The sequence below is a fragment of the Sebastes umbrosus genome, chromosome 7, assembly GCF_015220745.1.
Source record: "Sebastes umbrosus isolate fSebUmb1 chromosome 7, fSebUmb1.pri, whole genome shotgun sequence".
In the NCBI taxonomy this organism is placed as follows: Eukaryota; Metazoa; Chordata; class Actinopteri; order Perciformes; family Sebastidae; genus Sebastes; species Sebastes umbrosus.
This window is the reverse complement of record NC_051275.1, coordinates 11,632,656-11,657,398: the sequence shown is the minus strand read 5'-3', so window position 1 is coordinate 11,657,398 and position 24,743 is coordinate 11,632,656. Positions and strand designations below refer to the sequence as shown.

General features: G+C 40.5%; 1 protein-coding gene across 3 annotated transcripts; it reads left to right on the top strand.

Annotated features, from left to right (window-relative positions):
- The first annotated feature begins 4,807 nt into the window (after positions 1-4,807).
- hnf1ba (HNF1 homeobox Ba) lies at positions 4,808-23,378 on the top strand. Of its 3 annotated transcripts, XM_037776405.1 has the most exons (11): positions 4,809-5,505; positions 7,822-8,021; positions 8,354-8,621; positions 8,715-8,938; positions 13,140-13,268; positions 16,307-16,461; positions 17,837-17,963; positions 18,052-18,234; positions 18,999-19,117; positions 19,532-19,576; positions 22,142-23,378. In XM_037776405.1, exons 1-11 carry the CDS (start codon positions 5,111-5,113, stop codon positions 22,160-22,162), a joined length of 1,866 nt encoding a protein of 621 aa, XP_037632333.1. In that variant the 5' UTR covers positions 4,809-5,110; the 3' UTR covers positions 22,163-23,378. The 3 variants fall into 3 exon arrangements, with proteins under 3 accessions (XP_037632334.1, XP_037632333.1, XP_037632335.1); XM_037776406.1 differs by lacking the exon at positions 19,532-19,576 and having other exon boundaries at positions 4,808-5,505; XM_037776407.1 differs by lacking the exon at positions 13,140-13,268 and having other exon boundaries at positions 4,812-5,505.
- Positions 23,379-24,743: the final 1,365 nt, after the last annotated feature.

Here is a 24,743-nt window from a genome sequence, read left to right as displayed (position 1 = left end):
ATGTAATATCCTTTCTACATGAACTGGGACTAGGTTTGGTACTTAATAACAGATGGGACAGGTAACAGATGCATCTATTTGAAAGCTTATTTGGAAAATTAAAAAAGTTTAACAAATACAAAATGTGCAAACATGCTTTCAAAACAGATGTGCTCACAGCTGGCTGTACCGAGAGGTGGTCGGCTTACACTGTGTGTTTCTGTTTTTGCACTGTATATGGCGGCATTTCTACGTATGCCTCTCTCATTCAGCAGCCTTGTTATGTTCGTATACACTACAGTGTCCCTCACCATCCCGATCATCTACCGTTTAATTTCTTTCTCACCGCGGATGGCCAGGAGCTCCCGCACCTCAAAGTCTTGCCATATATTGTTCAAATCATCAACCGTTCACATCCAATGTATCCGAAAACATTCCTGCTGCCAACCTGTGACAATTGCATCACAACGTGTGCGCCCCCATTTGCAACCAATGACATAGATTTGTCCTGCCCCAGTTGTTAGCGACCCTGATGTGTGCCGTTCACATTGAAATCGACTCTGGTCTGACCCTCGTTTGACCCACCTCTCGACCTCGGTCGCGAATCTGAGTCGGTCAAAACGGTTTAACCCTTTCAAACACAAAATCAACGCTGGTTCAACGCTGGTTGAGCCCTCGTGTGAAAGAGGTATTAGATGGCCAAACTGACTTGTATTGTTTCCGGTTCGAAACCTCTACTTCTTCTACTCTGTTTACTGGCGCATTACAGCCATGCATAGCCTATAGCGCCAAATTCACATTTCTTTTTTTGTAACATTTCAGAATTTTACTTAAAATTTGCTTGACAATTGAATGGAAACACGGCTACGTCTTTTCTGGGATTTGTTGACGATAAATGTGGACTTAACCTTTAATACAGTACAACTTAAAGTCATTGCCGTGTTGGTTTATGCCTGACACGACTGCTCAGGTGGACGGACAGGTAGAGATACAGGAAACAGGTAGACTGTCCCGGTCCCGGATGGTCTCTGTCCCCCCTGGTTACTCAACCTGTGTGTCACTGATCTGTGTGAAAGCGTTAATGGGCAGTCCATGTTCCACATCACGCTCCAGCGCTCAGGCCGATTTCACAACCAACGTGACGGTCTCTGTACTGGATAAACTGTTTTTTGCTGCTTGTTATTATTTGTCGTTAATGGTTGACAGATTTTAAATGGAGATATGTGGAAGTGCCAGAAAAATGTACGACAAAGTGTTGTCACCCAGAGGTGGCAAGGCCTATGTTTTTCTGTGTGTGCGTCAATGTGTGTTTGTCTGTTAATATTGTTGCTTGTATAGTTTAGTTATTACTTCTCAGATGTTCTTCGATATTTTGGGCTTAGATTTATAGATTTTCAATGAAATTTAGACGAAGGTGTAACATCTGTATCTTTATTCAAATTGGTATAATTTATTGACACTCATGTGGCGTCAAACTCAATAAGTCTGACTATTTTTTAGGCTTCACATGTATTTCAGATCATCATCATCTTTTACTTACTTTCAACCCAACATATCTTCAGTTATAAACCAATATCTAACTTTTACTTTAACCCGTTCCCCTCCGATTGTGTGAAAAGGTTTAATGTCAGACAACAAATGGCCCCATTTATTCTGTTATTAAGAAAATCAATCAATTTCTTTGGGCCCCAAAAACTAACAGTGAGTCATTATCTTGTCACCCGGAGATGACGGAACTGCAGACAGACTGTAATTTATCTGTTTCCACTGGGTTATTAACTTTACCCATATAACACAGCGGCTGTGGAACTTTACACACCAGAGCGAAGTGCAGCTAAGGTGTACAACTCAGGGAAACTTCATACAAGAATAGTAGCCGGAGATAAGAGTGTAATCTGTGTAATGACACCCGACGCTACAGCAGAAACAACTGTTTGATGATGTGTCCCAATAGAACAAAAGTACTTTTAAAAAGACTTCTCTATAATAAAATCATTAACATTCCTACAGAGAGCTGTCTCCTGGACTCGGCAGTGGATTGTTAATGACCTTATTGAACTTTAGTTTTTTATCTCCTGCTATATTGTGACTGTTGTTATATTGATAGTTGCATTCGGATCATCACAAACATTCAGTGCAAGGCTAAACTTCCACTACCAACACAAGCTATGTCTAAGAAAGAGTCGCTGCATCATATTGGCTTGGGTGCTAATAAGTTTAGGGCAATCCTGTGTATTACTAATGATCAACCACATTGATACTACACTGAAAGATTACATGTCTAACCAATAATTGGCTAAGTATCATGTTGTAAACCATCTTGCATATTCACAAAGGAGGTCAATGGCTTCTGTTTTCATGTTGTTTTTGTTTACAGCAAAGTTATGTTTGCAGAAAGATTATTTCACTTGGGTTGGTTTGATTTCCACTGAAGAAATAATATTTAATTATAGCAACTTGTTTCTTTTTAATATGTAGTTAAGTAAGAAACTACGTAATGTTCTATCATCAAACAAGGATTACACCTGTTTTAGTATTGCTATCAAAATTCAGAAAAATCCTGGATTTTCTGTTCCATAAACAGTCCATTTCCTGCTTGTTTCCATGCCAACTAATGTCCTAAAACTAACCTGCTGTCACAGGATCTTAACTCCTGGTCCCAGGTCAGTTTTCTGGCTCCAACTCTCAACCACCGACCTCACTGAAACATTAATCTCATGATATTGTGGATATAAATCAGAATATATGAATATTTGTTATTACTTCCATACAATTAAAGAAACCAATCATACCAACGTAAACAATAAATAATAATATTAAGGCATTTATAAATGCCTTCAGAAAGCATCTTAATCAACAAATGAGATTTTTAATAGAATATAGAAATATATTTGCAGTATTTATGCATATATTTCATTATTTTTTGCATGCAAGTTATTGCATTTCATTTTACACTACAAAAAACTAACAACAATATTTTTCTCATCGTGAAAGTAGAATGTTCACTAGTAAGTCTAATTTCAGATGCCATGCAGGCATTTATTGAAAGCCAATGATATATTCCTCATTCACCTATAAAGTTGTTGTAACTGCAGAGTGCTTGGATTGAAACATTTTCCTCAGTCGACTTATGCCTTCTTTAATGCCATTTAATGCTGTTTATTTAATCTTTATCACTTCTGATACACATACTGATCTGCATCAGGCTATAGACCCCCACGCTGATATAAAGGTGCAACATGCCAGCACATCATGATGTCCAATAACTCTATATTAACTTTGATTTCATTTATTGTGACGATTTATTTATTTATTTATTTGTTTATTTGTTTATTTATTTATTTATTTATTTATTTATTTATTTATTTATTTATGTATTTATTTATTTATTTATTTATAACTTTTTTCTATTTCTATCTATTTTATTTTAATTCTTCACACATCGCAGCTTTATTGTAAAAGGATCCACATCATTATTTAATTTTTACATTTTATTATAACAACACGCTCAGCATCTCAGAAACTCATGTGGCCACTGGGAATAATATTAAAACGTCTTCAGCTCTCCGGAAAAAAAAAATATGCAACGCTCTGAAATATGCAGCAGTTTTCCAGATTTAAGTTTATGGATCATTTGACAACAGTTGATAGATTTTAAACCACCTTCGAAGACAGATGTATCCACGTATTGTATATTATCCTACATTTCAGGATCTATTTCCCTTTGATCTGCTTTCTAAATATTCCATTCTGACTTTGCTATATGTTGCATAGAAAACATCTAATTTCATATTTGCAACAAAATGTACTTAATAAAGTTTGCAAAATAAATGTGAATGGATTTTTGCATGAACTTTAAAGTCAGATTGGACACCTTCAACATCTCGCTGCACCTGTTTCTGTGACTTCACCCCTCCTCTGTCTTTGTTTCAACTAAAGGAGGATAAACAGATAAACAGCTTTATTATTGTTTTATTTACAGAACAGTTCCACAAGGAAACAAAAGGTCCCTAATAAGCTGCTCTTCCATTTAATGGTTAAGGGTTTGTTTAACTCCTGATTGAGTGAATTGAAGGTTTATGGGTCTTTTTCTAAATTTGCGAAGTGAGATAAAAGTGAAGCGTTTCATTTAGTCATTGTCTCGTGTCATTGTGCGCATGCAGATAACACACAATTGAGGCAATTTAAAACTTTTTGTTCCACGTTTTCAAAGTACTGTAGTTACATCATAGCGTATATTTAAGGTTAAAAACGAATAAAATGTTTTATTATTACTTTAATTCTGAAGATGGGGTCCGATTGATCTTTGTAGAGATTAATAATAATAATTATTATTGGCTGTTTTCTTTTCTTTTTTTCTTTCAGAGAAAAAGTTAAACTAACCCATTTCTTCTTACAAAATTAAAAATAAAATACATAATTATTTCTCTAAATCCAGTGACGTGAGACTATTTGCGTAATGAGATTATTAGGCTTCATTAAAGGAAACAAACAGCTGAATTAATGAGGACAACAGCTCATTAACACCTATACGATTATCCCATTAAGTAATAATGAGAACACTTGATTACCTAAATAATAGCCTATAAATTAAGTCTTTTCATAAGTAAAACACATACATGAGCTAAATATATGATATTGCTTCTATACTCATAGAACTATACTTCAGTGCCTTATAATAAAACTATAGGAGAAGAGATCCAGTGGTGTGAATATGTGCAGCTCGCCCTTTCTTAAAAAAGTCTTTATGGCATATATACAACAGGGTCCAAAGTCCATGAAAGTTGTTGCTGATAAGGGGAGCCAATAAAAGCAGCAGTGCAGCAGTGTAAACACATGTCTACCTCGGCCCCAGAGCGGCTCTTATTCACTGGATTTACATAAGGCTCCCATCAGCCGGCCCACTCATTACCACGTTTTATTATATCCCCCTGCACTCAGAAAGCATCATGACAAAGTAGCTCCATCCTCCCATCCAACAGGGAAGTGAAGCAGGTGTCAGAAACAGAAAACAGAAAACACTGGAGCAGAGGAAAGGAAGGAACTTTATTTTATTTTTTTTGAACTTTTTGTATCCCTCTGCATCCTCCCTCTGCTGCAGCAGTGCGCACACCAGCAGGCCTATGTTTTAATGTTCTCTAAAATGGTATCCAAGCTGACATCTCTGCAGCAGGAGCTCCTCAGCGCCCTGCTGGACTCAGGAGTTACTAAAGATGTTCTGATCCAAGCCCTGGATGATATGGACCCCAGCCCGCAAGGCTTTGGAGTAAAACTGGAGAGTCTGCCCATGTCGCCTCCAGCAGCTCCGAGCGGGAAGATGAACGGAGCGGACAGCAGCGACTCGAAGCCCGTCTTCCACACGCTCACCAACGGCCACAGCAACAAGGCCAACAAGCTGTCCGGGTCCGGGGACGAGGGCTCGGAGGACGGGGACGACTACGACACCCCTCCGATCCTCAAGGAGCTGCAGTTGCTCAACACTGAGGAGGCCGCCGAGCAGAGGGCGGAGGTGGACCGCATGTTGGCGTGAGTTTTTTCTTTTTTGTACTTTATTTTGAAATTTATTTAAAAAAAAAAAAAGTCTAAAAATTGGTTACAATTTTTTTTTTTTTCCACTTTAGTTTTTATTGGTGTTTTTTTAAGGTTATACGCATATCAACAACATATGGGCATGTATACAGTCAGACTCACGAACAAACAAAGGGAACAATACTACAGGACTCATGTTTGGGAGTTACACTTCCATTATTCCATTACATTCCATTATTCCATACATTCCATTATTCCATCACATTCTATTATGCCATACATTCCATTATTCCATCACATTCTATTATTCCAGACATTCTATTATTCCAGACATTCCATTATTCCATCACATTCTGATGTCATTTACAAGAACTGGGTATAATTTAAAGTTAAATTTGCAGTATGAATGGTGAGATGAGAAAGTGAAAATAAGCGCTCGGGCTATATTCTGTTGAGCGCACTTCAAATGCTCTTATTTATTTATTTCTTTTTATGTTTTAAAAGTTTGAAAATGAAGCATGCATTTATAAAATAAATTGACGTTTATTTCCTAGTAAAAATACATTTCCCTTCTTTGTTTACAATTTTAAATCATCCCGCCGTGGTTCAAGTTCTCACATTCTGGTTACTAATTATCCAACAGGGATTATCATTTATTTACCTTTGCAAAATATCAGCTGAATTCAGAGATCTATTTATTATTAACTATATACTCCACCTCTCAAAGATTAAAAAAAAAAAAAAAATCGGCAAAGGGGGGCGACATGAAGAGAAAGTGAACTTCTGTTTTATAATTTAGGATAAAAATTAATAATTATTATAATTATTAACACGTTTGATAAATATGCATTTTTAATAATACTGATAATAAAATTCTATTTATTAATTTATCACTTAAAATTAAACACTTATTTTTTTTCTCCATTTTTTCATGTGTCAGTAAACACATCATGCCCCCCAAAAAAAGAGAAAACATAATCCTAATTGTTCATCATACCTATAATCCAGAGATCCTCAGACCACTTGATTCACTGTAAAATAAATATTTGAGTCCCCCAACGTGGACCGGAAGAATATCAAAACTAACCCACGTGTAGTTAAGTTATTATTAATTTTATTCTATAAATCATCAACTGAAAGATACACAGTGGCGTGTGATTAGAGTGAATGGAGATCTGGTTATTCATTGTCAAAAGTTATAAACTAACATCTCCCACTTAACCCGCAGACTTAGATGTAGGCCTCCACATTCTCCAAAACAAACAGACGTGTGTAGATTTGCTATAATTACCGATGTCAGTGTGTCTGGGCTGCTAATCTCCAATACGTTTTACCACCGAGGATTTGTTGTTACACTTTAATGCTGCTGCAGAAATTTAACTTTTAAATTTTTATTTTAAGGGATAATTCTACAGGTAAGCACATATTTTAATGCTAAATTTATATATGAAGTCAATGTTCATATGGACACAATTAAATGTAATTTCTAAAAAACGAATATATATATATATATATATTACTGAACTTCACCCTTCTTTGAGATTAATATCTCTAATTTTATATGACTAATCCTGACCTCAGGTTTTCCTTTGATTACCAATTAAAAAACATCTGGTGTTAGTATAACAAATGCATTTCTTTGTAATTATATATATATATATATATATATATATAGATAGTAAGTAATATAGTTTTGTCCAAATACTATTAAAAAATCTGACAAGTATCTTTTTACCTGAGTATTATTACAAGTTTTGCCTACCTATCTGAAGATTTGTTACACAGTTTTGGGGTCTTTTTTAATTTCGATTTTTATAATACATGTTTACTTAAATTTCCACAAACCTAATCTACCTGTTTCCAGGTGGAAATCATGTGTTTAGGCATCAAATACTAAGTCCAAGTTTCTCAACCTGCCTGAATCCACTTGAACTAACCTTTGAAAATATTTACAGCCTATTGAACGGGTTACAGTGGTCGTCTGTGAGGGGACCTGTTTGTTACCCTTTAAACTTGAGGCCCTGAAAAACAGAACAGAAGGAAAAGGAACAAATTAATGTGTGGCTGATTGTAGATTTTGTTAAAAGTATAAATAAACAACTTTTAATATCAACAAAACTACCAAAACCTTCCCCCTTAAAGAAAGCGTTTCATCATGTATCTACATTAATTTAATAGCATGAAATAGACCCAAAAAAAAGCCATAAAATGTGAGTAAAGTTGGTTTGGCTTTTTACTACTTCCCTCTGAAAGTTGCATGTAGTTCAGTGGTGAAATGAGTGTTTTCTGCTCCTGTGTTTGATCTGAACCCAGAGAGGATCCATGGCGTGCTGCCCGCATGATCAAAGGTTACATGCAGCAGCACAACATCCCCCAACGGGAGGTTGTGGACGTCACAGGACTCAACCAGTCTCACCTCTCCCAGCACCTCAACAAAGGCACGCCCATGAAAACACAGAAGCGAGCGGCCCTCTATACCTGGTATGTCAGGAAACAGCGGGAAATTCTCCAACGTAAGTTAATATTTGAGTTTCTCACACCTTGGCCTGTAATGTGTAGTTGGCAGCGACACAGCACTTTATTTGGGTTTCAAACCTGTGGGGATATCAAGTTGGGTTGGACATTTCCTCATCATGTTGGATGACATATACATGCACCTATACAATGAAAGTATGGCCTGTGTGCTAGATACGGAAGTTTGTCATAATGCATCAAAAGGAAAGAAAACACAACTATCATGAGCCTAACTAACTTCTCCTTTTGCAAATCTTTTCCTTTTGTGGTTTTGCGATAATACAAAGCATTTTGAAATGAGTTTTATTGAATACCTCTTCTTGTTTTGCAGAGTTCAACCAGGCAGTGCTAGGCTCTGGAAGCAACATGACAGACAAAGACAATCAGGATCAGGTGTTTTTTTTCCCAGAGTTCAACCCGTCCGGTCAGGGCATGGTTCAGCCTGGCGAAGAGGTCGGCAGCGAACCCTCCTGCAAGAAAATGAGACGAAACCGTTTCAAATGGGGGCCCGCGTCCCAGCAAATCCTGTACCAGGCCTATGAACGGCAGAAGAACCCCAGCAAGGAGGAGAGGGAAGCTTTGGTGGAAGAGTGCAACAGGTACATAAACAAGACACTTTCCTCTATATTAGAAAAACGTTACCCAAACAATATCAACCCCAATTTCTCACCTTGTTCATCTGTTTCCTGCAGAGCCGAATGTCTTCAGAGAGGCGTCTCCCCGTCCAAAGCTCAGGGCCTCGGCTCTAATCTGGTCACCGAAGTGCGAGTCTATAATTGGTTCGCCAACCGGCGTAAGGAGGAAGCCTTCAGGCAGAAGCTGGCCATGGACTCCATCAACTTACCGCCCCACACCATGAACCCTCTGCTGTCACACAGCTCGCCACATCACCCCCATATCAGCGCTTCGCCTCCCAGTAAGATGCCTAAGATTGTTTTGCATGCAGTTCAGCCTCACAGAGAGCAGACATGTGTCATGATGACAGATTTGTCTTTAAGCGTTGCACCTCTATGACATTGTCAGACAGTGTCAAAAGAAAAGTCTCAAAATCAATACAGCACAACCCGAGACATTGTCTTTTTCGTTCCACACATTCTTCATCATTGTCAAAACCTGGCAACTACATTACCCACAATGCCCAATATTTTCCATGACCTTTAAACAGACTTTGATGTGTAAAGTTGGTGGAGTTCCCCTTTAAATGTCATGTATGCAGATTAATTGTTTATGTGGAAAATTCTAGTGATAGGGAATGCATGAAAATATACGCTAACATCAGTTTACAGAGAAAATGTACGGTGTTTATGCCTAAATTTAAGATAATAGAAGTGCGTGATTAATTTTTCTTCGGTGTGAAAACACTAAGCACAGTTGATGTGATCAGAGGGGCAGAGAAAGAGGGGACAAGTGATCAATGAGCGTGAGTGAGTGAGCTGAGCAAATGCCATTGTTATTCTGATCTTTGAAAACACACTGAGAACAATCCACATTGTACCTGCAATCTCCACTCCAAAGTCAGCATGGAGAAGCATGACACAAAGGGCAGCAATCCTGTGACAGGCCAGGGTCAGGCCAGGGTCAGGGAGGGGGGACAGACACATCCAGATCACCTCGACATATAACGCCGTCATTTCCACATTTCCTCCTCCCATGCAGGTTGCTAACGACTCTGCTCGGAGAGTCTCCAAAACAAGGAAACGCTGTGCGTTATGACCATTTCACCCTGACCTGTTGTTTGCGTTTGGAGTAATTAGTATTGACTGAGTCTACCTGGCGTATACGACATAAAAACAAAGCTGATAGGCCTCGCGGAGCATTATCCTCCGTGCCATCACTCACCCTCCATAAAACTGTGATTTGAGAGTCTCACTCAGAGCCTATTGTTGTCCTCTCGTGTTCGAACACGAGGTGAGCTTTGAAGGGAAAACAAACTGTTTGCCTTGGCTTGCTCTTTTACCTTTGGTGATTGTCTGTTTGCTTGAGTTTTTTTTTTTTTTGTTGATGCTCAGAACACCTGACCAGGCATTGACCTCAGGTTGCCAAGCCAGAGGGTCAGCGATAAGGTTGCAGAAGGGAAGGGTCGGTGCATGGCGGAAAACACTTTGCTCTCCCCCTGAAAAAACCCTCAGCTGGCTGCTTACAAGGTGTCCTGCTGGCATCCTGCCGACAGCATCAGCTGTTTTTCAGTGTCAGCCCCTGGCCTGACAATAATATCCCAGCGGGGCGTCTCATTGCGTTGCTAGGGCACGGCCTGTATTATGCATGCTTAATGGACAATTAAAATCCTTTGCTACTACATCTCCCAGGCCTTTGATAAGGGGCTCCTCTGACTTCTACTCTCTATACTCTCCCTCAGCGGGAGGTCCCATTGTCTGTGGTGTATTAGAAGACTGCAGTGACTGTAACCTAGGTTCATTTATCTCTGCTGGGCCTTGAGGAGGACTGATTTTAAAGCCTCCCCCCTCATCTTTATGGGCATTGGTAAAGTAGCTGAGGCTGGATGCAGACTTGGAGCAGCAGGAGCTGTCCAGCGGGGTATAGGCTCTTTTCTGGCCAGACAGGACTGATGACCCCTTCTTCGCCTACAGAGAAAGCTAGTCACCCCCAACCCCTCCCTAAACTGTCACCACACCTTCAGTCATACGAGAGAGGTCACCTCTGGGTCAGATCAAAGAAACTCCTCTTGCTTTGGGAGTTTTTATTGATTCGGTTTCAGTTCGTTGATCAGTCGGTCACAACTGGATAGACAGTCAAACAGTGTGACGTGCAGTTTTGGTGGTGACTTTTTTTACTCTCGGAAAGGAAACTGATCTCAGGCAGATTACAGAGTTTGTCGGCAGGCGTATGTGCGCACGCACCTGTGTTTTCCTATGTACCTACAGTTCATCCACTAATAACGTTTACTGAGCTCAGGTAATCCATCTTATTTACGTCATTTTACCTTAAAGCATTAATCTCCGCTAACAAGGTAGTTGATGTCATAAATATGTTGACTAAATCATAATTTACAACTATAGATTTTCTTAGGAAAAAAATTATCTAAAGAAAAGGTTGTTTGAATAGTGGAAAGTGACCAAGTACATTTACCCAAGTACTTTCTCGAGTATTTCCATAGTATGTTAACTTTTACTCCTCTACATTTCAGAGGGAAATATTGTACTTTTTAACGTCAATTTATTTATTTGACAATTGAGACCTTTTAAGATTAAGATTTACGAAAAAAAAATACAAACTACAATGCATCGTTAAGGATTAAACCATTGTTTCCAAACCATTTTGCTTTACAGACATCAGTGTCTCTGTGTTTGTCAGTTTTCGAGGCCCAAAGAGATAAAACTCTCCAATATTTCAGAAAAAAAGCACAGATAATAGAAAATTGATACAAATTAGTGTCGTAGAACTTAATTTTTTCTTCTTTCCTGCCTTATTAATCATCCCACGGCCCCTCATATATATCTTGTGACCTTTTAGAGGGGACTGACCCCTGGATTGGGAACCAACGCACTTAACTTCCTCACTGTATATAAAGTAGTTAATATTAGCTACAACAGGAAGATGCTGCCTACACATTGTTACATTGGTAACAGTCTCATACTGTAAAATATAATAATAATTCCGTCACGGGGGCCGTTTTTCTGCTTGACAAGTACTTTTACTTTTGATTTTGAATGTAGGACTTTTACTTGAATATTTTGTTCATTTTTTTCAGTATTTTTAGATTAGTACTTCTTCGACTACAGGTAATTTGGCATTTGAATTCACCACAAAATTGAATCATTGCTGTGTAAGCTGAGCTGCATCGTTCTGCACGTTACAAAACTAGCAGACTCAGAAGTTCCTGATCAGACACAGTAGCGGGGGGGATTATCCGTGGGTTGCGTTGCTTTCCGTCACCTTAGGCTAGCTTTAAACAACCACACACACACACACACACACACAGAGAAAAGGATGGCCTAGCTCTGCACTTTCCACTGCTCCAGGACTCCCAGAGAGCCACAAAGAAGAGCCTGGATACGTCCTGCAGAGACCCAGGAGGTCTGTGATATGCAGCGGCACTACAATGAGCACTGCCTGGGGTTGGGGAGGCAGGCTTTGATATTACATGGGTCACACAGGGAGCTAGAGCCTTTTAAACCTGCTGAAGATCCTTGCTACCACTCCCCTTCTGAAGTTCTCGCCCTCCCCCCTGCTCTCGAAAAAGGACGCCTCAGTTTTCCATGGATTGTCCCATCTTACCAGAGCAAATCTTTAGATTTACAGAATCTCCAATCCTTGTGCTCAGTAACTTTAAGTGTCTCTAGAAAACTTTGCTTTCTAGAAACTTTTCCTAGTTCAAATCGTGGAAATCCTCCTTACTCACTCCGAGGCTCCCCGTAGCTGGAATTACTGCCGAACCCAAAGAAACAAAACTGGCCTGAATAGCATCCTTTTCTCTGTCAGACACTTTAAGAGGTCGCCCAGCACCGAGATAACTGCCTTTTTATGAGTCCTGCTCTATTGTGTGGCAATGGGGGTCATGAGTCCAATGGAGTGCTTTATTGTTCTGCGGTAGTGTTTACAAGGCACAGTGGAGTGTTGTGGGGTTGCTAGTATGTTGCAGAAGACAATATGAAGTCTGTGGGCTGAACAAAATGGAGGACAGGTACTTTAGAAGATGAAATATGGCGCTGTGGCTTCAGACAATGTGGTATCTGTCTGTAGTTTAAGGAACAGTTCAACGTTATTGGAATTATACTTGTTTGCTTTCTTACCGAGAGTTAGCTGAGAAGATTGATACCACTCTCATGTCCGTCCGTTAAATGTGAAGCTAGAGCCTGAAGATAGTTAGTTTAGCTTAACTTAAAGACTTGAAACGGGGAAATCAAGTCAAGTGAAAATTCATTTCTATAGCACATTTAAAACAACATGAGCTGACCAAAGTGCTTTACAGACATAGGCAGAATAAAAACAGGTCAACAGAGCAGACAACAAAATCCCACACATCCACAGACAGAGACCAAGATAAAAATCCACGAGTAAAAGACTGTTATAATGAGCATTATAAAAGGCCAATTAGTAATCACAATTAAAGTGCATTCAAAAGCCAAAGAAAAGAGCTGTGCTTTCAAATCTTTCAGATCTGATGTGGTGGAGCAGTTTGTTCCACAGACCTCGGCCCGCAACTGAGAAGGCGCAGTCGCCCCTGAGCTTCCGCCGAGCCCGAGGGACGACCAGAAGTGACTGGTCGGAAGACCAGAGTGACCTACGTGATAGGGAATTAAAAGGGCAGATAGGTAGGAGGGAGCCGATCCATGAAGTGCTTTATAGACAAATATTAAAGTCTTAAAATGAACTCTAAAAGTGACAGAGAGCCAGTGGAGTGAAGCGGGTACGGGGGGAAATGTGCTCAAGTTTCCGGAAGCCAGTTAAAAACCTTGCAGCAGCGTCCTGCACATACTGCAGACGTGACAGTGAAGACTGATTGACTCCCATGTAGAGGGAGTTACAGTAGTAAAGGCAAGTGGTAATAAAAGAATGGATTACTTTTTCACAGTCTTGGAAAGATAAAAAGGGTTTTATTTTTGCTAGGCTTCGCAGTTGGAAGAAGCTGCCTCTCAGTTTATCTGTTTATCGAACTTAAAAGCAGAATCAAAAATCATCCCAAGGTTTTTTGTGGAAGGTTTCACACAGGGGTATGGGGGCAAGGAGAACCACAGCAGTTTTCAGTTCGTTTAACACCAGGAAGTTTAGAAATAGCTAAACTGGCTATGTCCAAAGGTAAAAAATCTGGCTAAAGTTACCAGCATAAAGCTCACTTATGTAACATGTTATTATGTGTAAGGGGTAATGTAGGGCGTTGCGGCACCCCAACGCAAAGCATCGCCCTTAATGGGTTTATTTCACAACAATGACCCGCTAGATGTACATTATCCCGCTTAGCCTACATGGCAAAATCATGCGCAAGAGTCCAACATCAGAACTGTGTCCATAACAACGGTCTGCTATAAAGAAATAACCGTAGAACGCCGTGAATGTCCAATCAGAATCGATTAAAAATCCGATTAAATGCTGGTTGGTGAATTTTGGACAGAGCCAGGCTACTGTAGTTGTTTCCCCCTGTTTCCAGTGTTTATGCTAAGCCTTCTATTTAGCGCACAGACACGAGAGCGGTATCGACGTCCTTAGCTAACTCTATGCTTGTATTTCCGAAAATGTCAAACTATTGATTTAAATGTGCAGCATCTTACGATTATTACGATTACTGCTGTGATGCATTATGCGTTGATATACACAAATCTGCACACAACTCAAAGAAAGATGATTTTGCAGGATATCTTTCCCCTGATACCTGAAGCAAACTTTCAGATCTACAAACACATCCTGCAGTAACAAGAAATCAATGTCGCCCTCATTGGTCACATTTAGTGTCAGCGCCTCTCCCTCCCATTTATCTCAAAACGGCTGTATATCAATGCCTCATGTCATGTCTGAGCGACTTCAACGGGGCGTTCGGGCCGTCACACCCGGGTCAGGGACGTAGGGCTCGGGGAAGATGGCAGATCTGAGTGCAAACAGAGTCTGTCTCTACGCTGTCACTGAGGGAGAGACGCTCTCTGTGTCTGTGTGTGAAGCTGAGACCACAGGATAAGAATGTGTTTGACATTGCTTGTAATTGTGTAATGTTTACTCTGTTGGTATCAGAGGGGGCCTGCATCGGCAAACAGGCATTTGATTGTCGGTTGTGGTGGTGAAGCATTCCTTTGGGCCTCCGGTGAGAGACAACAAAAAGTCTAGACACGGGATTAAGTGATGACACTAAAAGAAGAATTTCATTTTCATGGCTATTTCACTGCGAATATGTAAAGTAGTACAAAAAGTACATTTACTCAAGCACTGTACTCAAGTAAAATGTGTAGATCTTTTTTTATCTGCCACTTTATACTTCTACTCCACTACATAGAGGGGAAACAGTGTTGCCAGATGTACAATGATTATTATATTTCTACGATCATTTTGCCCTCTGCGCGATGTAGGCTACAATCAATAATGCCAAAAGTGGCAAAATATATGATAACTTGACCATTTTGTGAAACTTACAATTAGTAGTTGGTTTTAGTCTGCGCTGTCTTATTTTAATTCATTTCTGGATAGCAAAATATGGATTCTACATCTCTTCTCACGTGACCCCTTTCCAGCCAATCATGCTTCTAATTTAACTTTGTAAAAAAATGGTCAGACTTATGGACACATAACCCCTTCCACACATCAAAACTAAGTCAGCTTGCTTTAAAAAAAACAAAGTCAGAAAGTCATTTAAATACATGTTTTGTAAAATTTCACATTCACGTCTGTTTGTTCTTGTGGTTATGACTTGTGTACGATACTTTTCCTCAAAATACGATAATTTTAGTCCTCTGGTACGGTAGTTTAACATTTCATCTGGCAGCGCTGGTGAGAAATGTTGTACTTTTTACGCCAACAATTTAATTGACAATCCTTTGTTTCTAAAAGTTTCTAGTTACTTTTAAAATGTTAAAAAATTTTACACAAAATACACTTCTCAGATTATTTTATTTAGGCTGAAAGAGGTGCAATTATCCAATATTTCACCAAAAAAATCAAAGATCAGAGAAATTTATGTAGCAGAACCTTTTTTTCTGTCCAAGCCCATTAATCATCTCCCCCTCACATTTATCTCATGACCCTTTGGAGGGAGTCTGACCCCTATGTTGGGAACCAATGGGCTAAACTACCAAACTGTGTAAAGTAGTTAAAACTAGCTCCACCTCAAGCAGCTACAACAGTAAAATGCTGCTGACACATGTATGCATCAGTATTACCGATCTGACAATGTAATATATAATAATATAACACTCACTGGAGCCATTTTTCTACAGAGTAATTTCTATTTTAAGTACATTTTCTCAAAAATACTTGGTATTTTTAAAGGGTTTGAGTACTTCTGGTGAAACTTCACACTGATGTAATTAAGGACATTATCATCAGTAGCGTTTGTGTGCTGATCAGAGGGTCTGATGGGGGTTTCTGTTGTGAGTGAGTGAACGCAGTGAATGGCCTTGGCTGAGCTACGCAGATAGCAGCAGACGGGTCACTGTTTTTGTTTGCTCTGTCCTCCCCTGTCTGAGTCAAAGAGCAGGTTGATTGGAGTGACAGCGGCGTTTCTCAGCACAGAACGAGGCCTGCGCCGCTATCTCTCTGCCCTACATAACTGTTAGGGCACAGCAGCTGTTATAGTTGTGGGACACGACAAGCGAAACTAACATTCTGCCTCTCTCTCTCTCAGTGCGTTACAGCCAAGGCCCCGGCGAGGTCACCTCCTCCACGACCATCAGTCACCACAGTAGCAACGCGATGGCGACCAGCCAGTCGGTGCTCCAGCAGGTGTCTCCGGGAGGATTGGACCACAGCCACAGCCTGATGTCACCTGACGTCAAGATGGTGAGTGAACACACCTGGGCCCTCATGGCCTCAGATTAGATAAGGCCAGGCCTGCGTTTAGCATAAACGTACAAAGCAGGTTCCTGAACCTCCTCTCCCATGGACCCACGGGCAAGAGCCAACAATTAGCACATTGTGCTGCTCTGTTTGGAAGGTGGAGCCGGGGTGGCAGGCCATGGCTGGACTAGCGCACGGCACTCCCGAGAGCGTACCAGGCATCAGCCAATAAACCTGACAAAGAAACATTCTGTTCTCATTGATTAAACACCTCACAAAGAGGAGCCACAGGTGAAGTACTGCTTGTTCTGCCAGAGAAATGACGCCAGCATTTGATTATACACCATGCTGGGTTTTTTTTTTGTGTATACTTCAGAGTTTCTCCCTTCTGCCCTAGTCCAATATTTGATCAGTGACAAGGAGACATGTGCAAGGGCCCATAGCGTTTGAGTAGTGGACCAACAACACTTTTGATATATGATGTGTGATTTACTGTCAAAATATTTTCAAAATGAAATTGCCTTACAATCCTAAATTCTACCGTTTGATCTACTTATCTTGTTCAGGGTCACATAAAATGTAAAGTCATGTAACTGAAGTTCACCAACTTCCCTGTCAGATCAAAACACTTCTGCCTTTTGGAGCGGCATTATGTGAAATGACCACAGCGAGGGCGGGCTGTGTAGTGTGCAGCAGCAGGTCAGAGCTGACAGTTTCTTATCTGCAAATGTGTGTTTGGCCGGTCTGTCCTCTGTGGGCAGCTGGCGGTAGTCAAATAGTCGCAGCCCCACCGAGTGGGAGGATCCAGATAGCCATTACTGTAAATTTGTAGATGTTGTTTTTTTGCAAATATGGATGCAGTCATTCATATGAACCAACGTGCAGGAATACAAACACTGTCCATGTGCTACACAAAACTCATGCACAGTCTTCTGACATTTTTAGCATGATTTTCTTCTTTTCCTTTTGTTTCTTATCAGTATTTGCTTGTGTGCTGTGTATGAGTGGAGTTACACAACAGTGTCATACAAAAGAATCTGAACTAAGTCAACATTTATGACTGTTGTTTGTTTAGCAGCCAACATCTGTTTCACTTTGAAAATACATTTATGTGAATTTACATAGCAGATGCTCAAAGCTCTCGTACCTTTGTGCGTTATATATAGTCTGTTATAAGACCGTTTCAACGGAATTGCATTGCTAGGCAACAGCTTGGGTCCATGTTTACTTCCTGTCAACTGATGTCATTCACATACACTGCAACAGGAAGTAAGCTGTGACACATTTGGAATGTTTACAACTGTGAAATGGTCTATAACAAAATTATAGCAATAAATCAGTACTCCCATTTTATTGATTTCCTTCATCTTTTCCACAGATTTCAGGTTCAGGTGGAGGGCTTCCTCCAGTCAGCACACTGACCAACATCCACAGCTCCCATCTCAGCCATCAGCAGACACAGAACCTCATCATGCCTCTATCTGGAGTCATGGCCATAGCACAGAGTAAGTCCCGCATCAAGAAGTGAAAGTCATTGAGCTTATTTCATCGTGGCAGGGTTTTTGACTGGTTGTTTTCACTGTGTCACGCCAGGTTTAAACTCGTCGCAATCTCAGTCGGTGCCGGTGATCAACAGCGTGGCGGGCAGTCTCGCGGCGCTGCAGCCGGTGCAGTTTTCCCAGCAGCTCCACAGCCCCCACCAGCAGAGCCTGATGCAGCAGTCCCCAAGCCACATGAGCCAGCAGCCGTTCATAGCTACCGTCACACACTCGCACAGTCAGTAACTAATTTCTACTCCCATATTCTTGATATTCAAGCATCTTGTGTGCTTTGTACATCAGATATATCACTGGTTCTCAACCTTTTTGGCTTATGTCGCTTTAAAGTCTACTGTATGTGTCAGCACTCAAAAAAAGAAGTGATTTTCATTTTTTTTTTTTTTTTATTTCAATAATTTTAGAAGCCTGAAAGGGTAAAACTGTCCAATATTTCACAAGAAAGAAAATTATAATTGGGGAAAAGTCAGAAAAAGTAAACAGAAATATGGAGGAAATATGTTTATGATTCTCTCTTATCCCAGTAGTCATCTTAGGGACCCTTTAAGGGGTCCGATCCCCAGATTGGGAACCACTGAGTTATATCAGTTGGACAGATACTGTAGTGTAAAAATAAAGCCTAAAAACACTCTATTATGACTTATTAATAGAGCTGTCAAAGTTAACGAGTTCATGATAATAACATGTTAAAGCTAATTCGTTTTAACGGCACTACTGAAACTAGAAAACATAAGGAATCCATTGGTACCATGCTAGCTTGTCACGAAGGAGGTTACTTAACGCTCCAAACTTAACGAGCAAAACTGTCATGGCCATTTTCAAAGGGGTCCCTTGACCTTTGACCTCAAGATATGTGAATGAAAATTTGATCTATTGGTACCCACAAGTCTCTGATATCAACTTTGAAATTGAGTTTTAAAAAAAAAAAAAAAAATTCATGAACAAGTGAAGAAATCTTATTATCTGTCTGACTTTCCTTTGCAGTGTATCCTCACAAGCAAGAGCCCCCGCAATATTCCCACCCGTCGCGTTTCCCCTCGGCCATGGTGGTCACAGACGCCAACAGCCTCAGCACCCTCAGCTCCATGTCCTCAAGCAAGACGGTAAGTCCTTAGTCACTCACATCACATCACATCACATCACAGATGCATGTTCTCACCTCTGTCTGCCTGCCACTGTGGGTTTTAGATTGAAAAAGTCTGTAATCAGTGTGGGGGTATCTGCATGTGAATCAGCAGTAAATCTGAGATGCTATCGCAGTTTTTGTTGTAATTCTTATAAATTTGCAGCAGGTAGTACAATCTTTTCATCAAATCTCTCTTTTAAAAAGTACTGTAACACTTTGATTAGCTCACTCCTCACCTATTTATACACAGAAATCACTCTCAGCCTGCTCCGATTGAGACAAACAACACAATCGAAAAGCACACACTTAACAGCAGGAACTACATTATGACTGGGAGAAGTGTGTGTGTGTTATGATTGTGTGTTGACCTGTTTAATTCCTGTCACATTAGGACGCTTCTGTAAACAAGATGGTGCAACTCGGTGGTCTCTCCTGGGTAAATACAATTTTACCCTTTCAGTCACACAGTTTAAATGAGTAAAATCACCAAAAATCGAATCAACAAATCAAATAATTTAGCTTCTTTTACTGTTCAGAGTTTTTGTTTGGGGCTGTTGCTGATGTTCAAATGCTTTCATTTGCCTCCAAACTAATAGACGAGGTAGATACATGGGTAGTATACTCCTCAGAATTCCTATTTCCTCTTAAACAGACGTCTAATCAATCACCTGCTCCCTCAGCCTGAACGCCTCTTGATTAACGCTGCCTCCTTTCACTTTCCTCTCCCTGGTGAGAGTTACCTCTGCGATCAGGAAATGAGCCCCGCTGTTAATCAAAGTTCTCCAGCCTGGTGTGCTGCCACTTGCCTCCATGCTACATTGAGGCTGGAGATGAGATGGGCTGGGTGGTGGGGGTCAAGTTTTTTTTTTTTGGGTAATTACACCTCTTCCTCTTTCCTACTTCTCCCTGCTCTCGGTGATCGCTCTAGCCTGAAATGTTGTCCACGGTGCTTTCACACGCTCAATTTCCCACGCTGAGGCAGAGCACTCGTACCGCTGCACTGATACTGACAGACAGATGGGTTGATGGGACGGATCAGATCGGTAGCTCAGAGCAGAGCACCGTGTATCCTCGGTGGAGGAAGGAAGTAAAACAAATGTCTCTGAGGCTGTGAAATAGAGGCCCATTTTGGTCAGGGCGTCCGGGGACAATCGGCTGCTTATTAATACACTTTTGGAAAGGTATAAGTTATGATAAAAGCTGTACCCAGTGGTGGATGAAGTACTTGTGTTAAAAAAAACACAATGTAAGAATATTTGTATATTCACATATTAGTATTTCTAAATTCTAAATCACCTTATAAGTTTGATATTTTAGTTATTTATAGTTATACACAAAATAATACCAAGGAAATAGTGATGTCAATACATCCACTACTACTACAAGAACATATAACATACTCAAGAAATACTTTAATACTTAAAAAAATACAGGACTTACATACAGATGGAATGGTTTCATATATTTGATGGATCCTGATTTATATAAAGTGAAGATTGACGTGACAAGGGGTTGCTTTTTGTAAGGCGTCACAAAGTTGGAAACCACTGGTTTAATCTTTAACAATGCATTGTAGGGCTGCAACTAATAATTATTCAATCAATTAATATGCCAATTTTTTTGTGTTTAAAACAGTGTAAAATGCCTGATTTGACTTCATCAAATATTTTGTTTTCTCTGGCCAACAGTCAAAACCCCAAAACTATTAAATTTACTACAATGTAACAACGAGAAAAGCAGCACATTTTTTACATTTGAGTAGCTGGAACTATCCCATTTGGTATTTTTTCTTGACTTTGTTTCTGCCCATCAACTAATCGATTAATCCACTTAATGCACTTTATTTTATAAGCATATCTCCTGTTTTTATTTTTGTAAAATCTTAATATTATATTTATATATTTATTATATTTCCATCTGAAATGTAGTGGAGTAAAATACTAAAAGTGAAGCACAAGTACCTCAAAATTGTACTTAAGTACAGTACTTGAGTAAGTGCACTGGTGGTTACTTTCGACCTCTGGCATCATCACCCTGTGGCATTATTTCACAAATCCGTTTATTTAGAGAGCAATTAGCCAGCAGGCTCTCCCAGGTATTTTCTTATCAGGACTCTATTTGGACGGGGCAGCCTTCTTCTCATGACACGACCAGCACGCTCAGGCTTTATAACGCTCATTGTTTACCGAGAACCCTCCATTATACCTGAGTCCGTTTCAAACTCACCTCTGCTCAGAGCCCGCCGTCTAATGACTCAAGTCTTAGCTGCGGGTCAGCTTTATCAGGTGAAGCTGTTTGCTGGCCGCGGGGTCGCACCGGGGTCACCTGCCTCCACCCCTGGAGAGGCCTGAGGAAAAATAAATTCCACAAACAGTCTAAAAAAAGAGCATTTCAATGGAAACAAGGCTTTTGAGAGTCAGGAGAAGAGGGATGAGGAATGTATTTGGTCAGGTGTGGCACGCGAAGGTGCAGGAGGGATGTATTTACCTGTGGTGGAAGAAGTATTCAAATCGTTTACTTAAGTAAAAGTACTACACTTTAAAAATACTCAATTACAAGTAAAAGTCCTGCATTCATAATTTTACTTCAGCAACAAAAAGTAAAATAGATCCTGTCAGTGTTATATTATTGTATCATGTAGTTGGTCAAGGCGGAGCTAATTCTACTTACTACATAATAGTTTAACCTATAATAATGCATCATATTTTATAAACTTGTGATCTGAAAAGTAACAAGTAACTATTGCTGTAAAATAAATGTAGTGGAGTAAAATGTATAATACTTCCCTCTGAAAATGTAGTGGCATATAGCATAAAATGTAAAAACTCAAGTAAAGTAAAGTAAACATACCTCAAAGCTGTACTAAGTCACTTTCCATCTCTGGTATTTCCATAAGCCTTGGAGCACATTACATATACCTGTGTTACTGGACAGATTGTATTTATTGTTTTATGTAACGCAGGCCTACTTTGTCTCACATTTCTCTCTCTTCTCCTTTCAGTGTCCTCTTCAAGCTTGGTGAGAGCGTCCACCTGACTTCCTCGGTGCCCGGCAACGGGAGCACATTTTTCCACCCTCTCACCGCGGTAACCATGACAACTCTTAATAACCGGCAACGGCGAAGCTGGATGATGAGTCAGTCAACAAAACGAGAGGAGTGGCGACGACGGCGGTGGGCCAAGCGGTTGAAATGAGAAATAGGGACAGAAGGGGAGGGGGAAAAAAACAAAACTCACTGCACCTGAAAGTGAAGAGACTGGATTCCCCCTCTGTCGCACACAAATGATCAACAAGGATGATTTTAACACAATCTTTGAAAACAGTATTCACTTTTTTATGCCCCCTCCTTGTCATCCTCTTTTCTGACATTACAAAGGAACAAAAACCAAGCAACCCAAAAAGCGCTCACAAACTGTTTGTGGTACGGACTTGAAAACGAAGGCTCTGGGACAACTTATATTACACTGTGATTTAAGGTTGGAAATATGAAGACACCCTGAAACTAACAGAGCCGGCGATCGGCCTCTGTGAAGGCTGAAAGACTCACAACAAAATCCTGGATGCCGACACCAATTGCCTTGCACGTGAGCAGAACTGTGTGACAATCACAATAACCCCGTATTGATCTTGTGCAAGCATTAGACATTCTTACTGGGCTTTAAAGGAGTCTTCCATGTTATTCTTTCACACTCAGTTTTACTTAGTGCAGGTGACGAACGCGAGGGATTCGTCATTTCAAGTTGTTCAATGTGTATACTGTGATTGAAAAGACTTTGACAATCTTGAGAGGACTATGCAATGCGTCAATAGGTGTATGCAATGCTTTGTATAACTGGATTCTGCACAGAACTCCACACACTTGAGACTGGAAATGAATATGCACTATCAATGAAGTCACCAACAATTAGCCTATAGCCTACAGTATGTACTGTATATATATATATATATATATATATACTGGAGTTCCTGTTGATGAAGCTGCCTGTAAAATAACACAAAAGCAGATGGATGAATGTGTGACAAATGTGCCAAAGAATAAGAGTCAGTCTGCGATGTCTATGGAGGGAGGTCTGACTCACACACTTTAACGGTGGCCCTTCCTCTCCATGTTGTTTGCACACAGGTTCAGGTGAATTTCAGGAATGGGACTCACCCTCCTCCTCCTCCTCCTCCTCCCACTTCCTGCCTCAATGTGAAGAGATACCAAATAGGACAAATATTGTTAATAACTCCTCGTCCTAAATCAGGACCCCCCAGGGTTAGAACGAAAATATTGACAAGTATTCAGAAACAAAACATCATCATCTTGGTCTGGTAATTTGTGAAGGAGAGAGACATGAAAGAGGGCCGTGTTGTGACAGCAGCTGCTCTAATCATACAGGAATCCACAAAGACTGAGAAATGTTGGGGAGAGGAGCAGCTGCTGTGGGTACAGACGCCCACGCTAAAGCTTGATTGACCAAAGTGACGTCACATCATCAGACACGCCTTGGGGTTCCCGTGCGGTCGTGTCTGGAAGGAAACCCCCAAGTTGCGAAACTCTCGCGATATGGTTAAAGTTAGGCATTGACCTCGAAGGGTTACGGTTGGGATAGGTCGTTGGGCTGCGAGCCTTGCAAGAGCTTTTGCAAGTTTCTGCAATTTGTTACCTCCGAGACACAATCCTTGAATAGTTAAGGTTAGGATACGAGAAGTTTTTGACAGTTTAAGCAGTTTGTGGATTTCCTTTTAGACACAACCTTCCCTTGCGGCGTGTTATCGCCTGTCCGAGCACATCCGACATTTTCCAACTACGCAGATGGGCAGCAACCATGCTGAAACCATGCTGTAGTAGACGTGAGATTCCGGTACACTGCCCCCTACAGTTTGGGAGAATATCGGTTTGCCGCAAGGAGAAACCTGCTCGGATTATAAAAGATCCAAACGTCTCCCTGTCACGATTCCACGTCAGCGCATGTCCGTGCGGAAAGCAGAACTTGGGCTTAACTGTACCACGGTGTGTTCGGACAGAAGCAAACTTCCTTCTTCCTTCGACCACTGGGCTGTTTGTGTTTGTTTCCCCCAAACAGCGAACATACAGTAACTTACAAAGTGTACAGACATTATCTGTAAGTTAGCTAGCAACGGACGCGTCTGTGGGAGTGTGTCTGCGTGTGATTGTGATCAGCTCAGCTTCTGACTGAACTCATTTTCCTCCAGTTTGTACTTTTATGAGGCAGATTCACAAACCGGGATGCACACAAACATCCTAACGCTAGGTGAACTCATGTCAAATGGTGTCTTTCAATTGACTTTGTATGCAAAGTTTGGTCTGAACACAGTTTCAGTTTCAGTTTAGCTAATGTCAACTTAGCTTGACAATGACGAGAAAGGTTGAGATGGGACCACATTTGCCATCAATAATCACTACCCATGTTTTTATGAGACAAAAAGGCCATTTCGACTGTCAAACCCTGCGTATCATCAGTGTGTCAGATCCAGTCTCCTGTTCAATATTAGGTCATTACATTTGTTATTATTATGTTGGTTGGTTTGTGACTGTTATTATAGGCACGTCTACTGCCATCTGATCAGAGGGCACTCATATTTGTGTGACAGGACAT

Bases quoted from the DNA above. Each gene is read 5' to 3' on its own strand.
- hnf1ba (XM_037776405.1), top strand. From the start codon at position 5,111: ATGTTCTCTAAAATGGTATCCAAGCTGACATCTCTGCAGCAGGAGCTC. The intron at 8,622-8,714 runs GTACATAAACAA...TGTTTCCTGCAG, and splicing joins TTGGTGGAAGAGTGCAACAG to AGCCGAATGTCTTCAGAGAG. The intron at 13,269-16,306 runs GTGATAGGGAAT...TCTCTCTCTCAG, and splicing joins GGAAGACCAGAGTGACCTAC to TGCGTTACAGCCAAGGCCCC.